At 46.3% G+C, this 15,235-nt stretch overlaps 1 protein-coding gene across 1 annotated transcript in view; it reads left to right on the top strand.

The window, feature by feature from the left end:
* The window catches only part of DCAF7 (DDB1 and CUL4 associated factor 7), a 29,366-nt gene that overhangs the window by 8,763 nt on the left and 5,368 nt on the right, over positions 1–15,235 (top strand). Inside the window, exons 2-4 of the mRNA XM_062215720.1 lie at positions 11,875–12,033; positions 12,689–12,800; positions 13,155–13,273. Coding sequence (XP_062071704.1) covers positions 11,875–12,033; positions 12,689–12,800; positions 13,155–13,273 — 390 coding nt within the window. The remainder of the gene's footprint in view (positions 1–11,874; positions 12,034–12,688; positions 12,801–13,154; positions 13,274–15,235) is intronic.

The raw sequence follows: 15,235 nt of genomic DNA, 5'->3' as shown, positions 1-15,235 counted from the left end.
GGAGAGGGACATACAGATAGAGAGCTCTCTGCGGGTTCACTCCCAAGTGCCTGCAATGGCTGGGGCTGGGCCAGGCCAAAAGCCAGGAGCTTCATCCGGACCTACCACATAAGGCCCAAGAACTTTGGCCTTCTGCTGCTGCTTCCTCAGGCGCTTTAGCAGGAGCTGGATCAGAAGTGGAGCAGCCAGGGCCGGCGCCGCGGCTCACTTAGTTAATCTTCTGCCTGCGGCGCCGGCTTCCCATATGGGCGCCAGGTACTGGTCCAGGTTGCTCCTCCTCCAGTCCTGCTCTCTGCTGTGGCCCGGGAAGGCAGTGGAATATGGCACAAGTGCTTGGGCCCTGCACTCGCATGGGAGACAAGGAAGAAGCACCTGACTCCTGGCTTCGGATCGGCACAGCACTGGCTGTAGCGGCCATTTGGGGGGTGAACCAACGAAAGGAAGACCCTTCTCTCTGTCTCTCTCTCTATTTGTAACTCTGCCTGCAAATTTAAAAAAAAAAAAAAAAAGTGGAGCAACCAGGACTCAAACCAGCACGTGTATGGGATGCCAGCATTGCAGGAGGTGCTTAACTCATTAAGCCATAATAGTGGCACCCTTTTTTTCTTTTTTTATAAATGATTCATTTTATTTTGTTTTTTGGTTTGTTTGTTTGTTTGTTTTTTTTTGGACAGGCAAAGTTAAGCAGTGAGAGAGACAGAGGGAAAGGTCTTCCTTCTGTTGATTCACCCCCCAAAATGGCCGCTATAGCCAGTGTGCTACGCCGATCCGAAGCCAGGAGGCAGGAGCCAGATGCTTCCTCCTGGTCTCCCATGCAGGTGCAGGGCCCAGCACTTGGGCCATCCTCTACTGCCTTCTCGGGCCACAGCAGAGAGCTGAACTGGAAGAGGAGCTACCGGGACAGATGTCGCCCCAACTGAGACTAGAACCCCGGGTGCCGGCCTATAAATGATTCTTAAACATGTAGAGCTGAACCTTGTAAGAAAGAGCATTAATAAATTTTCAATCAGATAAGGAAAAATTGAGAACCTTAGTAATATATTTGTATATAATTGCTCTGGGAATGTCAGGTAGTAGTTGTTACAGAATTTTTTTTAAAGATTTATTTTTTTTACTTGAAAGTCAAAGTTACAGAGAGAGAAAGAAGTCTTCAATCTGCTGGTTCACTCTAATTGGCTGCAATGGCTGGAGCTGCACCGATCCGAAGCCAGGAGCTTCTTCCAGGTCTCCCACGCAGATGCAGGGGCCCAAGGACTTGGTCCATCTTCTGCTGCTTTTCCAAGCCATAACAGAGAGCTGGATGGGAAGTAGAGCAGCCAAGACTCAAACTGGGGCCCATATTTGATTCCAGCACTGAAGGCGGTGGCTTTACCCACTCACCACAGCACCAGCCCCATTTGTTAGAGATTTTTAAGGTGGGTGTGTTTATGAGCCAGTTATTCTACTAGCAGTAGTTCCTCCTATAGCTATATTCACATGGTTGAAATGACTTAAGTGCAAGAATATTCATTTTAGCATTTTTTAGTAAGAACAAAATATGGAAAATTATTAGGGAAATGGTTAAATAAGCTGTGGTACATCTGGAGTGGGTGTTTAGCCTTGTGGTTAAGATGCCTGCATCCTACATTGGAATGGCTGGGTTCGATTCCCAGCTCCTGACTCAAGCTTCCTTCCTGTGCAGAACTAGGGAGGCAATAGTGATGGCTCAAGTAATTAGGTTCCTGCCACTCATGTGGGAGCCCTGGACTGTGGTGCTGGCACCGCCTTAGCTATTACAGGCATTTGAGGCGTGAACCAGCAAGTGGGAGCTCCCTATCTCTCAAATATTTAAAACCATTATGGTGCATCTGTGTAGTTGTTAAAAGAATAAGTCAGTTTTACACTTAACCGATGTGGAACATTTTAAAATAAACACTGAGGGGCTGGCATTATGGCTTAATGGGTTAAGTTGCCACCTGCAGTGCTGGCATCCCATCTGGGTGGCAGTTCAAGTCTCAGCTGCTCTACTTCTGATCCAGCCCCCTGTTAATACACCTGGGAAAGCAGTAGAGGATGGCCCAAGTCCTTAGGCCCCTACACCCATGTGGGAGACCCGGAAGCTCCTGGCTCTTGGCTTCAGCCTGGACCAGCTTCAGCCATTATGGCCATTTGGGGAATGAACCAGCAGATTGAATATCTCTCTCCCCATGTCTGTCTGTCTGTCTCTCTCTCTCTCTCTCTCTAACTGCCTTTTTTTTTTTTTAAAGCTTTATTTACTTCTTTATTTGAAAGTCAGAGTTATATATATATAGAGAGAGGTCTTCTATCCACTGGTTCACTCCCCGATTGGCTGCAATGGCCAGAGCTGCACCAATCTGAAGTCAGGAGCCAGGAGCTTCCTCCAGGTCTTCCCATGCGGATGCAGGGGCCTAAGGACTTGGGCTATCTTCTACTGCTTTCCCAGGCCATAGCAGAGAGTGGGATTGGAAGTGGAGCAGCTGGGTCTCGAACTGGTGCCCATATGGGATGCCGGCACTGCAAGCGGCAGCTTTACCTGCTGTGCCACAGTGCTGGCCCCATAACGACACTCAGCAGAGTATATTGTAAGCTACCACCTGTGTGAAAAAATGAGTATTCATATACACTCCAACACATATTTATGTGTGGAAGTGGGAGTACACAAGAAACTGGTAATGTTGGTTTCTCCAAGGAGGGTACTGGGATGTAGGGGTCTTAATTTTTTACTGTAATTGTTTTTGTGCCTTTCAGATCTTGGACTTTGTATTTATATAACCTAGTAAAAAAGTTAATGTTCGCGAAAAATTTTACTCAAGTTGGCTTTAAAATGAAGAATAGAGTGATAAAAATGGATGAAGACACAAAAGGAACATATAACAACAGAAGGCAGGAGTCCTTTTTTAGGGAAAAAAAATAGGCATAATATTAACATCAGATACAATTAAATTCAAGACAAAAATGCAACAAAAGGAAATAAATTGGCCGGCGCCGTGGCTTAACAGGCTAATCCTCCGCCTTACGGTGCCGGCACACCGGGTTCTAGTCCCAGTTGGGGCGCCGGATTCTGTCCTGGTTGCTCCTCTTCCAGGCCAGCTCTCTGCTATGGCCTGGGAAGGCAGTGGAGGATGGCCCAAGTCCTTGGGCCCTGCACCTGCATGGGAGACCAGGAGAAGCACCTGGCTCCTGGCTTCGGATCAGCAAGATGCGCCGGCTGCAACGGCCATTGGAGGGTGAACCAACGGCAAAAAGGAAGACCTTTCTCTCTGTCTCTCTCTCTCACTATCCACTCTGCCTGTAAAAAAGAAAGAAAGAAAGAAAGAAATTATCAAAAGTACAGTCCACCAAGAAGAGGTAAAAGTTTTACAGTCTTGGACAGGCATTGTGGTGCAGTGGGGAACTCACCACTTGGGACAGCTGCATTCCACATTGGAGTGCTGATTTGAATCCTGGCTACTCACTAAAGTGCCTGGGAGGCAGCAGATGATAGCTCAAGTATCTGAGTTCTTGCCATGCATGTGGGACACCTGGATTGAGTTCTTGGCTCCTGGCTTTGGCCTGACCCATCCCTGGATGTTGTGGGCATTTGGGGAGTGAACTAGTGGGTGAATCTCTCTCTTTGTCTCTTGCTCTTTGTCACTTTTTTTTTTTTTTTTTTTTTTTGACAGGCAGAGTGGACAGTGAGAGAGAGAGACAGAGAGAAAGATCCTCCTCTTGGCGCTGGCTCACCCTCCAATGGCCGCCGCGGCCGGCACATCTTGCCAATCCGAAGCCAGGAGCCAGGCACCACCCCCCCCCCGGTCCCCCATACGGGTGCAGGGCCCAAGGACCTGGGCCATCCTCCACTGCCCCTCCGGGCCACAGCAGAGAGCTGGCCTGGAAGAGGGGCAACCGGGACAGAATCCGGTGCCCTGACCGGGACTAGAACCTGGTGTGCTGGCGCTGCAAGGTGGAGGACTAGCCCGCTAAGCCACAGCGCCGGCCATAGTTTTAAGTTTTAATAATATTTAAATAGAAAACAAAAACTTTCAAAGCGGTGAATTTGATTAATTTTTAAATTTTTATTTGAGAGAGAAACAGGTGTACAGAGAGAGCTTCTATCTGCTGTCTGCTAGTTCACACCTCAAATGTCCACAGAGGTGAGCAGGTCTGGTCAGACCCAGAAGTGGAGAATTCAGACCAGATTTCCTGCAGGGGAGCCCAGAGACCAATTACTTGAACCATCACTGCTGCTCCCAGGGTCCTCACTAGCAGGAAGCTGGAATCAGGAGCAGGAGCTGACCCAGGATGGAGACATCCTTACTGGCACCTTAGTTGATAGGCCAAAAGCCCACCTCAGATGTGACCAGTTATTGAGGAGAATACCTACTTGAAAACTGTGAGAAGAAATAGACAAAACTAAAGACACAGGATTAGAAAGTAACAGGTATTTGCCATAGTGTAAAAGATGCCACATGGCTTGTCCACATCTCATATTGAGGTGCCTGAATTTCAACCTGGTTCTGCTCCCAATTACAGGTTCTTGCTAGTTTGTACCCTTGGAGACAGCAAGTGATGGCCCAAGTTAGTTGGGTCCCTGTGACCCACAGGGCAGACCCGGATTGAGTTCCCTGCTCCTGGCTTCATCCTAGCCCTGCCCTGGTGTTTATGGGTATTTGGGGAATAACCCAGAAGATAGGAGATCTCTCTTTTTCTCTCTGCCTTTCAAATAAATAAAATTTTCTCTAAAAAAAAAAGTGACAAAATTTTGTTTTGACAAATGTATGGAACTTTGCATCCAACAGTAAATGCACTTTTTAAAATACACAATTTACAAAAATTGTGTTTTAAGAAAAAAATTTATAAGAAATCAACTGATTGAGGGAAGGTGCTACATATTGGGGCAAACATATGGCATAGTGGTTAAGCCACCACTTGGGACACCCGTGTCTCATATCAGAGTACCTGGTTCAAACCCTGCTGCTCCACTTCCAATCCAGCTTATGGCTAATGTGTAACCTGCAAGGCAGCAGATGATGGCTCAAGTACTCGGGTCCCTGCCAGCTACATGGGAGAACCAGATGGAGTTCTGGGTTCCTGGTAAAGCCCAGCATTGGCTGTTGCAGGTACTTGGAGAGTAAACCAACAGATGGAAGATGTCTCTCCATCTGTCTCTTTGCCTTTCATATAAATTAAAATGAATTTTAGAAAATCAAAAATAAGTTTATTTTAAAAAATGCTGGGAGGCTGATGCTGTGGCATAGCGAGTAAAGCCACTGCCTGTAGTGCTGGCATCCCATATTAGTGCCCATTCGAGTCCTGGATGCTCCACTTTCGATCCAGCTCTCTGTTATGGCCTGGAAAGGAGTGGGAGACCTGGAAGAAGCTCCTGGCTCCTGGCTTCAGATCAACCCAGCTTTGGCCAGTGCAGCTGTTTGAGGAATGAACCAGCAAATGGAAGACCTTTCTCTCTCTGGGTGCCTCTGCCTCTCTGTAAATCTGCCTTTCGAATAAATAAATAAATTTTTTTTAAATACTGTGTATCCAAACTTTTGGGAAGATGAGGAAAATGAGACCCAGCTACGCAAAGCGACTTGCCAGAAGTCACATAGATGGTGAAAGCAGGGTCAGACTAGAGCACTGTCTCTCCAGAGTCTTAAGATGAACACAGACTTGCCCTACCAGATTTGAATAAACATGCAGAATTGTTATAAATATAGCCCAAGAGATTGGTGGAACTAAACAGAATGTTCTAAAGCAAGGGCTGCCGTAGTATAGCAGGTCAAGCCACTGCCTGCTATGCTGGCATCCCATATGGGCTCCAGTTGGACTCCTGGCTGCTCCACTTCAGATCCAGCTCCCTGTGAATGTTCTCGAGAAGACAGTGGAGGACGACCCAAGCGCTTGGGCCCCTGCACCTGCATAGGAGACCTCGAAGAAGCTCCTGGCTTCGCATCAGCCTAGCTCCAGCGTTTTGGCCATTTGGGGAGTGAACCAGTGGATGGAAAATCTTTCTGCTTCTGCTTCTGCCTCTGCCTCTGTAACTCTGCCTTTCAAATAAATAAATAAATAAATCTTTTTTTAAAAATGCATAATGTGATAACTTGGGGATTTCTTGGGGGTCATTAACATGTTTTATTTGATCTTATACAATGGCAATACTCTTTGTAATTCTCTTATAATAGGAAAGTACTTTAAAAATTATTTAAGAGAGAGCTTCCAGGTGTTGATTCATCCCCCAACTTCCTACAACAGCTAAAGCTGGGTTGCAACTGAAGCTGGGACCTGGGAATGCTGTCCAAATCTCAACATATTGCAGGCAGGAACCCAATTATTTGAACCATCAACACTGCTTCCCAGGGTCTGCAGTGGCAGGAAGGTAGAGTTGGGAGCTGGAGCCGGGAATCAAATTCAGGCAATCCAATTTGGGATATTGGCATTTTGACCACTAAGCTAAACAACTGCCCTACTTTTTGTTTTTAATAATGAGGACTGGGGCTGGCGCAGTGGCGCAGTGGGTTAAAGCCCCGACCTGCCAGCTTTCCATATGGGCGCCAGTTTGAGTCCCAGCTGCTCTACTTCTGATCCAGCTCCCTGTGAATGTGCCTAGGAAAGCAGCGGAGGATGTCCTAAGTGCTTGGGCCCATGCACCCATGTGGGAGGCCTGGAGAAGCTATTGGCTCCTGGCTTTGTCCTGGCCCAGCCCTGGTTGTTGGTGGCCATTTGGGGAGTGAACCAGTGGATGGAAGATATCTCTCTCTCTCTCTCTCTCTCCCCCCATCCCTCCTTCCCCCCTCCCCTCCCTCCCTACCCCTCTACCTCTCTACCTCTACCTTTACCTCTACCTCTACCTTTCTCTGTAGCTCTGCCTTTCAAATAAATAAATCTTTGGGGAATAAAAAAATAAGGACCAGTTGAAAGATATGAAATAAAACTTAACAAATCTGAGCAAGAAGGTGATAGAGCATGTCATGGTAAGGGGTTCAAGGTAACACTCTGGTGTCTAAATTTTTTTACCCCTTTTCCTGTGGAGCCTTCATATAGGGAAAAATAGTATGCAATGTAGCATTACTTTACACGGGGGAAATGTAGTGTTACTTTACAGTAACTGAACAAGCACCTCACATGGTGCTGTTCGCTGTACACGCAGTTGGAAAAATGCAGCTTGACCTTGAGGTCTTAAGTGAAAATTTCTGCTTTTCTGCTTCTACTTCAAGGGCAGACCCAATCTGACCTCCCCCACCCGGTTGTAGTTCATAGAAGCTGCAGTGGAGGATAGCCAGACCTGTTCTGAGAGGGCCAATTTACCTATTCATGTAGGATAAGAAGAACCAGAGCAGGAGAGCTATAGGGCACATGCCTGTGTCAGGCTTTAGCCAGTCACTGTAGCAGTTCTTCCCGCATTGGGCAGAGGTGGAAGAGGGTTGGGACAGAAGAGTAAAACCCCTTACCCTCAGCGTTTTCCCCATGGGGAAGCAAAGGGCAGAACTCGACCTTCCTGTGGGCATAGAAGGAACAGGAGAAGAGTTTTAACAGTAACAGTGCAGCCAGAAATGGAGACGAAACTGATAGCATTAAGGGAAAGCAAAGTACTAACCAAACTTCTTAAGTAGGAAACCTGCGTAATGGAAAACTCATGGAAGAAATTGAGTATATAGCCAAAGATCACTTCCACATAGGCACCAGCTCTCACAATATGGGTTATTTTACCAAAGGAAACTTCTAACAGATGAAGGCATAGTAGCCATCTATAAGAGTTCCTACTGATCAGTTAGAAAAAGATGTACAAAAATAAGACTGGGAATAGGAGAGGGGGGAAGAAGAGGGGTGGGAGGGCTGGCACGGTTGGAAGAATCACTGTATTCCTAAAATTGTACTTAAGAAATGCATGAAATTTGTATTTTTTAAATAAAAGGCAAAAAAGAAAAAGATGTGTAGAATATAATAGAAACCTAGGCAGATGTTTTAAGCTTGTGTTTCAGCATAATGATGAAGAGCTTAGGTCACAGGATGGGGCTGCCTTTGTCAAAATGCAGCTTTGTATCGCTTCTCAGCCTTTTGGCTAAGATCAAGTGTAAAATGCAGCTTTGTGATCTTGGGCGAGACTTTTTCTTCAATATCCTCTTCAGAAGGGGAATAGTACCTATGGTACTTACTCCATGGAGATACTGAGAGACATTAAATGAGGTAATGTATGGACAGCTCTGAGTCAGTAAATAGATATGCTCAACCTCAGTTGTAAGATGATGGTAAAGGGCCATTAATATCCATCAGACTAGCAAAAATATGCAAGATTATTTTCAAAGAGATGGAGAAATTGGCACTCATTTACTGTTAAAAGCATAAATAAAAACAACCTTTTTGAAGACAGACAGAATTTAATATGTGATATAACAGTTACACTTCTAGGAATCTATCCAGTAAAACCATTTGCACTTATGTACAAAGATAAATGAACAAGCTGGTCACTGTAGCACTGTTTACAGTAGCAAATCCATGGGATATAACCAAAATAACTATTAATTAAATAAATTATAGTGTGGTTACCATAATCTACAGAAGAATGAGGAAGATGTATTTGTACTAACATGGAAGATCTTCCAAGATACATTTTTTTTTTTTAAGATTTATTTATTTATTTGAAAGTCAGAGTTACACAGAAAGTGAGAGAAGTCTTCAATCCGCTGGTTCACTCCCCAGCTGGCCGCAACAGCTGGAGCTATTCCAGGAGCCAGGAACTTCCTCTGGTCTCCCACTGGGTGCAGGGGCCCAAGGACTTGGGCCATCTTCCACTGCTTTCCCAGGCCACAGCAGAGAGCTGGATTGGAAGTGGAGCAGCCGGGACTTGAACTGGTGCCCATATGGGATGCCGGCACTGTAGGTGGTGACTTTACCCACTATGCCACAGCACCGGCCCCCCAAGATATATTGTTTAAAGTAAATTGCAGAATAAATTTCAGGCCGGCGCTGTGGCTTAACAGGCTAATCTTCCGCCTTGCGGCGCCGGCACACCGGGTTCTAGTCCCGGTCAGGGCGCCAGATTCTATCCCGGCTGCCCCTCTTCCAGGCCAGCTCTCTGCTATGGCCCGGGAAGGCAGTGGAGGATGGCCCAAGTGCTTGGGCCCTGCACCCGCATTAGAGACCAGGAGAAGCACCTGGCTCCTGGCTTCGGATCAGCGCGATGCGCTGGCCACAGCGGCCATTGGAGGGTGAACCAACTGCAAAAAGGAAAACTTTTCTCTCTGTCTTTCTCTCTCTCACTATCCACTCTGTCAAAAAATAAATAAATAAATAAATTTCATAACATATGCCTAATTATGCTTTAAAAACAAAAATAACTGAGGCTGGGGCTAGGGTGAAGCTGGTTAAAATGCTATCTGCAGAGCCAGCATCCCATATGGGCCCTGGTTTGAGTCCCAGCTGCACAGTTTCTGATCCAGTCCCCTCTAATGCACTTGGGAAAGCACTGGAGGATGGCCCAAATGCTTGGGTCCCTGCACCCACTTGGGAGACCAAGAGGAAGCTCCTTGACCCTGGCTTCAGCCTGGCCTAGCCCTGGCTGTTGCAGCCATTTGGGTAGTGAACCAGCAGTTGGAAGATAACTCTCATCTCTCTCTGTCTCTCCCCTTATCTGTAACTGCCTTTCAAGTAAATAAATAAATCTTTTTTTAAAAAAAAAACCATATGTATGTATATATATATATGTGTGTATATATATACACTACACATGCATGCACTCACACGTAAATGCACAAAAAATGTTTAGAAAGGCACATCAAACAATGGTTTGTTAATGCAGAATTTTTAGAATTTGTTAGAGTCAGTAAATAGAGGGTTTACCACTTTATTCTGTATTATCTAGATATTCAGATATCTACCTTAAAAAAATGAACTGGGAGCTGGTTGTTATTCCTTTCGATATTTGATTGGCAGCTTGGAGCAGAAGAGCTGAAGTCCGTTTGGCTGAGGATAAACACAAGTTTGCAAGTGAGAAGTCTTAGGGAGTGACTTGTATAACAGACTTTCAGGTGGAGCAGTACTGTGTTACATAAGTGGTACAGTTTTGAAGTGTTAATGAAAACAACCTATTTTGGAAAGAAACAAATTTCAGGTCAGGGATATTATAAAGTACACAGTATGCTGGATACTCTAGCTGTAGGTGGAGTTTACATTCTTTTGTAATAGTATGTGAAATTGTATTTGACATCCTAAATGTAGATATGCTCTGAAACATCCCCTCCTGAAGTTCTTTACCCTGATTGGGTGTATGAAGACAAGGTACGATAGCATTGCGCATACCCTAAATTATTAGAGAAGCTTCACATTTTCTTCAGTGTACTGTGAGACTGTAGAACATTCTTACCATGTTTGCTTTGGTCAATGGTATTCTTAAATTCCAAGGCGTATTACATTTTAAACAAATACATGAAAGGTAGCTTGGTTTGATTCTAGTTCTAAACTTTGGCATTACTTGGAGAGTTTTTTGGTTTTGGTTTTTTAAGATTTATTTATTTATTTATTTGAGTTACAGAGAGAGAATCGTCCATCTGCTGTTTCACTCCCCAAATGGCCAGGGCTGGCCAGGCTGAAGCTAGGAGTTTCATCCAGGTCTCCCACATAGGTGCAGGGACCCAAGCACTTGTGCCATCCTCCTCTGCTTTTCTAAGCCATTAGTAGGGAGCTGGATTGCAAGTGGAGAATCTGGGACTTGAACCGGCACCTATATGGGTTTTGGTGTAGTAGGCAGTGGCTTAACCTGCTGTGCTACAACACCAGCCCCTGTTGGGAGCTTTTTAACAGAATCTTTCTTTATTTTCTTTCTTTCTTCCTTTCTTTTTTTTTTTTTTTTTTTTGACAGGCAGAGTGGACAGTGAAAGAGACAGAGAGAAAGGTCTTCCTTTTTGCCTTTGGTTCACCCTCCAATGGCCGCTGTGGCTGGCGCATCTCACTGATCCGAAGCCAGGAGCCAGGTGTTTCTCCTGGTCTCTAATGCGGGTGCAGGGCCCAAGGACTTGGGCCATCCTTCACTGCCTTCCTGGGCCATAGCAGAGAGCTGGCCTGGAAGGGGGCAACCGGGACAGAATCCGATGCCCCAACCGGGACTAGAACCTGGTGTGCTGGCGCCGCAAGTCCTTGGGACCCTGTACCCACATGGGAGACCCGGAAGAAGCTATTGACTCCTAACTTCAGATCAGCACAGCTCTGGCTGTTTCAGCGATCTGGGGAGTGAACCAGCAGATGGAAGACCTCTTTCTCTCTCTCTCTGCCTCTGCCTCTCTGTAACTCTGCCTTTCAAATAAATAAATAAATCTTAAAAATAAAAGCTAGTCACTTGGGTGGCCCATTTTTTAAAAATATTTTATTTATTTATTTATTTGAGAGGTAGAGTTACTGACATTGAGAGGGAGAGACAGAGAGAAAGGTCTTCCATCCACTGGTTTGCTCCCTAGATGGCCAAAACGGTTGGAGCTGGGCTGATCTGAAGACAGGAGCCAGGAACTTCTTCCAAGTGTCCCACGCAGATGCAGGGGCCCAAACGCTTGGGCCATCTTCCACTGTTTTCCCAGGCCATAGCAGAGAGCTAGATCGGAAGAGTAGCAGGCGGGACTAGAACTGGCACCCTTTGAAATGTCAGTGCCACAGGCAGAGGATTGATCTACTACACCAGAGTGCCAGCCCCGGCCTATGTGTTTTAAGTTTTCATGTTCATAAATGGGCCTTAGGAAGGCAAATCTGGGTAGAGGTGGAATGATTGGACTCGGAGCCTTCTTACAGTAATGGTTTTATCTCTGCAGTTAAGTATAGTGTATAGTCTCGAGACTACACCGATCAGGGACCTCTTGTATTTCATACTGCTCAGGAACACAGATGTTTATGTGGTCCAATGTTGGTGTATTGCAGGTTCAGCTTGTTGGTTTAGATGAGGAGAGTTCAGAGTTCATCTGCCGGAATACCTTTGACCACCCATACCCAACCACAAAGCTCATGTGGATCCCTGACACAAAAGGCGTCTACCCGGATCTGCTGGCGACCAGCGGCGACTATCTCCGTGTGTGGAGGGTAAGCTGCCAGACAAATGGCTTTCACAGTGTCAGCTGTCAAAGTGTAGAGTCCCAGAGAACAGACGGGTTGCAGGTAGCAACTCACCGCAGCATGGAAGAACAAGGGAAGCTTATCACAACTGATGCTGGGCTCAGCAGGTTTTCTAGCAAATCTAAAATCCCATGACGTCTTGTTGCTGGTTGCAGTCAGCCCTAGAAATCTGGGGCTCAGTTAACCTGACAACAGTGGTAACTTTCAGGGCGTCTGGGGATACTTGAGATCTCTTATCCCATTTACAGCCAAGCTGTTTTTGAGTAAATTAGACAAAATACCAGACCATTGATTCTAATAAAGTGTGTGAGTGGATCTCGCCTCTCCTCTCAGCTGAGCTGGTAGCCAGCGGCACCCCTGCCAGCTGGGGGCACAGAGACCGGCCAGGCAAGGTGAGCTGACCTCTTCTCTAGAAAGGTGCAGGGGTGGAAATTCAGAATGTGGAGCTGGGCCGAGGAGAAGAGCAGGAGAGGAACCCGGTCCCTCTGGGTTTACTTTTCTTTGTGATAAAAATGTTTTCCCTCAAAACTTGTATTTACTAAGAAACTGTCTAAGCAGGGGGCTTTTAAGCTTGCTCATGATGATAAGACTTGCTGATCTTCAAAAATGACTGCTCCTTTAGGTCGGTGAAACAGAGACCAGGCTGGAATGTTTGCTGAACAATAACAAGAACTCTGATTTCTGTGCTCCCCTGACCTCCTTTGACTGGAATGAGGTGGATCCTTATCTTTTAGGTAAGGGAGTTACACAATGTTTGAAGAAGCAAAGATGCATTTGCTTAAATATGACACTGAGGTGCATGCATCAGCCTAGAGCAAGGCCTGATGGGAAACAGGTAACTATGGCAGGTAGCTATTAATTCCTCATATGCAGTCGAGCTTTGTGTATCTCTAACCTCTCCAGTTAAAATCTAAGACTCTAAAATGAGGGCTGACCACTTGACCCTGTTTCTCTCTGGCTCCCTCCCTGTGCTTAGGAAGGCTCTGTGGCACGTTGTCTCCTGGGCTGAGCAGATGAGCAGGCCCAGGAGGAAGTTTGCCTGGGAACCTCTTTCCCAGCAGCCACTGACTGGTGCTGGTCATTTGCAGGTACCTCAAGCATTGACACGACTTGCACCATCTGGGGGCTGGAGACAGGGCAGGTGCTGGGACGAGTGAATCTTGTGTCTGGCCACGTGAAGACCCAGCTGATCGCCCATGACAAAGAGGTAATGATGCGGTGCTTTCTGTGAGAGGCGAGGGTGCTCTCTGTTTTGCAAAGTAGAAAATCATCACAGCACAGCAACACAGGAATGTGTCAAAACAACATTGTTGTAACTAATGCTTTTTTGTACATAGATGACTTCTTTTATGGTCTGTTTTTTCTTTTTATGACAGAGGTTGCTTTGTTTAGTGATAGCTACATATAGACAAGCTGAGAATTGATATGATTAAAAATTAGTCACAGTGTAGCAACTATTTGGAGACATTAGTTGTTTTGGAGATGAGGAAGACAAGAAGAGGGAGAATTTCCTGATGGTCAAACCTAATTTTCAGGTTTTCTCTGAAATTGTATTCTGAAATTCTAATGTGTTCACTTAATCTTGGTACTTAAATGCTATTTGGAATTGAACATATTTCTCTTTAGTGATGATGTGTCTTCTGTATCTTGGAAATGCTGAGGGTAGCTCTTTGTGATTTAATCAAAGCATTCTTCCAGGTTTTTTTTGGAAAATGGTCATCAGTGTTCCTCCTAGAGCCATTCCATGGCCCAGCACTCTGACTTCCTGTGGGTAGTGTTTCCTTTTCTACTTTACTCTCACAGCTGGAGGTATTAATATGCACACAGATAAAAGAAAATGAATGCCTTCACCTCAGCTTAGAACCTTAAGGCTGTCGACAGAATGGTGAGGTTATCATTCATAATTAGTCGGGCCGGTTCTTTGGCTTTTTGTGCTCCCAAGGGTAAGATCTGTTACAAGTCTTGACTGCTGCTAACCAAGGGTCAGATAAAGAGTTGATCCTGCAGAGAGGACAAGTAAGGAACTTCTGGAAACTGTTGGCATCAAGTGGAACAAGTTAATACATCCTGCTTATGTGACGACTTAGCCTGCTGTTCTTTTAGGTCCAACCCAAAAAAGGGGAACTTTTCAACAGTGGGGGTTTGCTTATTCAGATGCTGCTTGGTAAAGCTGAGAAGCCATGTAGGCAGCCATGAGGCGTTCTGGAGGCTGGAAGCAGTGGGGAGTTGCTGCTGCCCCTGAGCCAGAGGGGCCAGAGCAGGAAGCAGGGTTACTGGAGCCTGGGGGTTCGATTTACCTGGCAGAAATGCTTCAGGAAACAGGGGAGGAAAAATACCTCACCTTCTCTCTGCCTCTCCCCCTCCAGCTTCCCAGGCTGAAAAACAGCTGGCAGGCAAATAAAAAGCCAAGTGCAGCCTGTAGGAATCAGTTCTCTTAAGATACAGAGAAGAGCAGGATGGAGGGCCGGGGGCAGATCGTAACAGCAGACAAACCCTGGACTGATGCCCTAGCCTTAAAGGCATATGCCCGAGAAACCAGCCCACATCTGTCGAAGTAAGACTCCTTTGGGAGGCTCTGGTGGCAGATGAGAGTAGAGGGAGGATTATTACAGCTGGCGGTTGTCACCTTCCCTTTGTTTCTGATGAGCCACACTAGTGGGACACAGATGAAGGAGCAGCCACTCGGGCTGAGGCACTTTACACCCTTGTCCACGCTGCTCGTGGGCACCTGTGGATCTCTGTGCCTGAGGGTGCAGAGAGCTGGCACGGTGAGCAGGACGTGCCCTGAGTAGCTGCACAGCGCTGGACGGGCCCTTGATGTGTCGGGGGTGCCACGCTGCATGTCTCCTTGTGACTGCCCAGGTCCTTTTTGAGCCATTCCTCATTCCTGCCATGAAAGAGGGGCACGCTTTCTGTAGTCAGCCGGAGAAAAAGGCATTTCCTGGCTGGCTGTGGCCCTCAGCTGGCAGGACTTCCAGGATCCTGGAGCTGCAACATTTAGTGACGGATTCCACCCAGGTATCCCCAGAAGTCAGCTGTCATTATTATCCTCAACCCCAGAAGGTGGGTTTTGTCTGACATTGGTGATTTTCTCTCTGTCTCTTTTCTCATGTGTGCCTCTGGCTCTCTCAGACCCTCTGTTTCTCTGAAGCTCTCCATGCTCTCTGCC

The sequence above is a fragment of the Lepus europaeus genome, chromosome 18 (assembly GCF_033115175.1).
Source record: "Lepus europaeus isolate LE1 chromosome 18, mLepTim1.pri, whole genome shotgun sequence".
Taxonomy (NCBI): Eukaryota; Metazoa; Chordata; class Mammalia; order Lagomorpha; family Leporidae; genus Lepus; species Lepus europaeus.
Note: the sequence above shows the minus strand (reverse complement) of the source record. Positions and strands in the feature narration are given on the sequence as shown.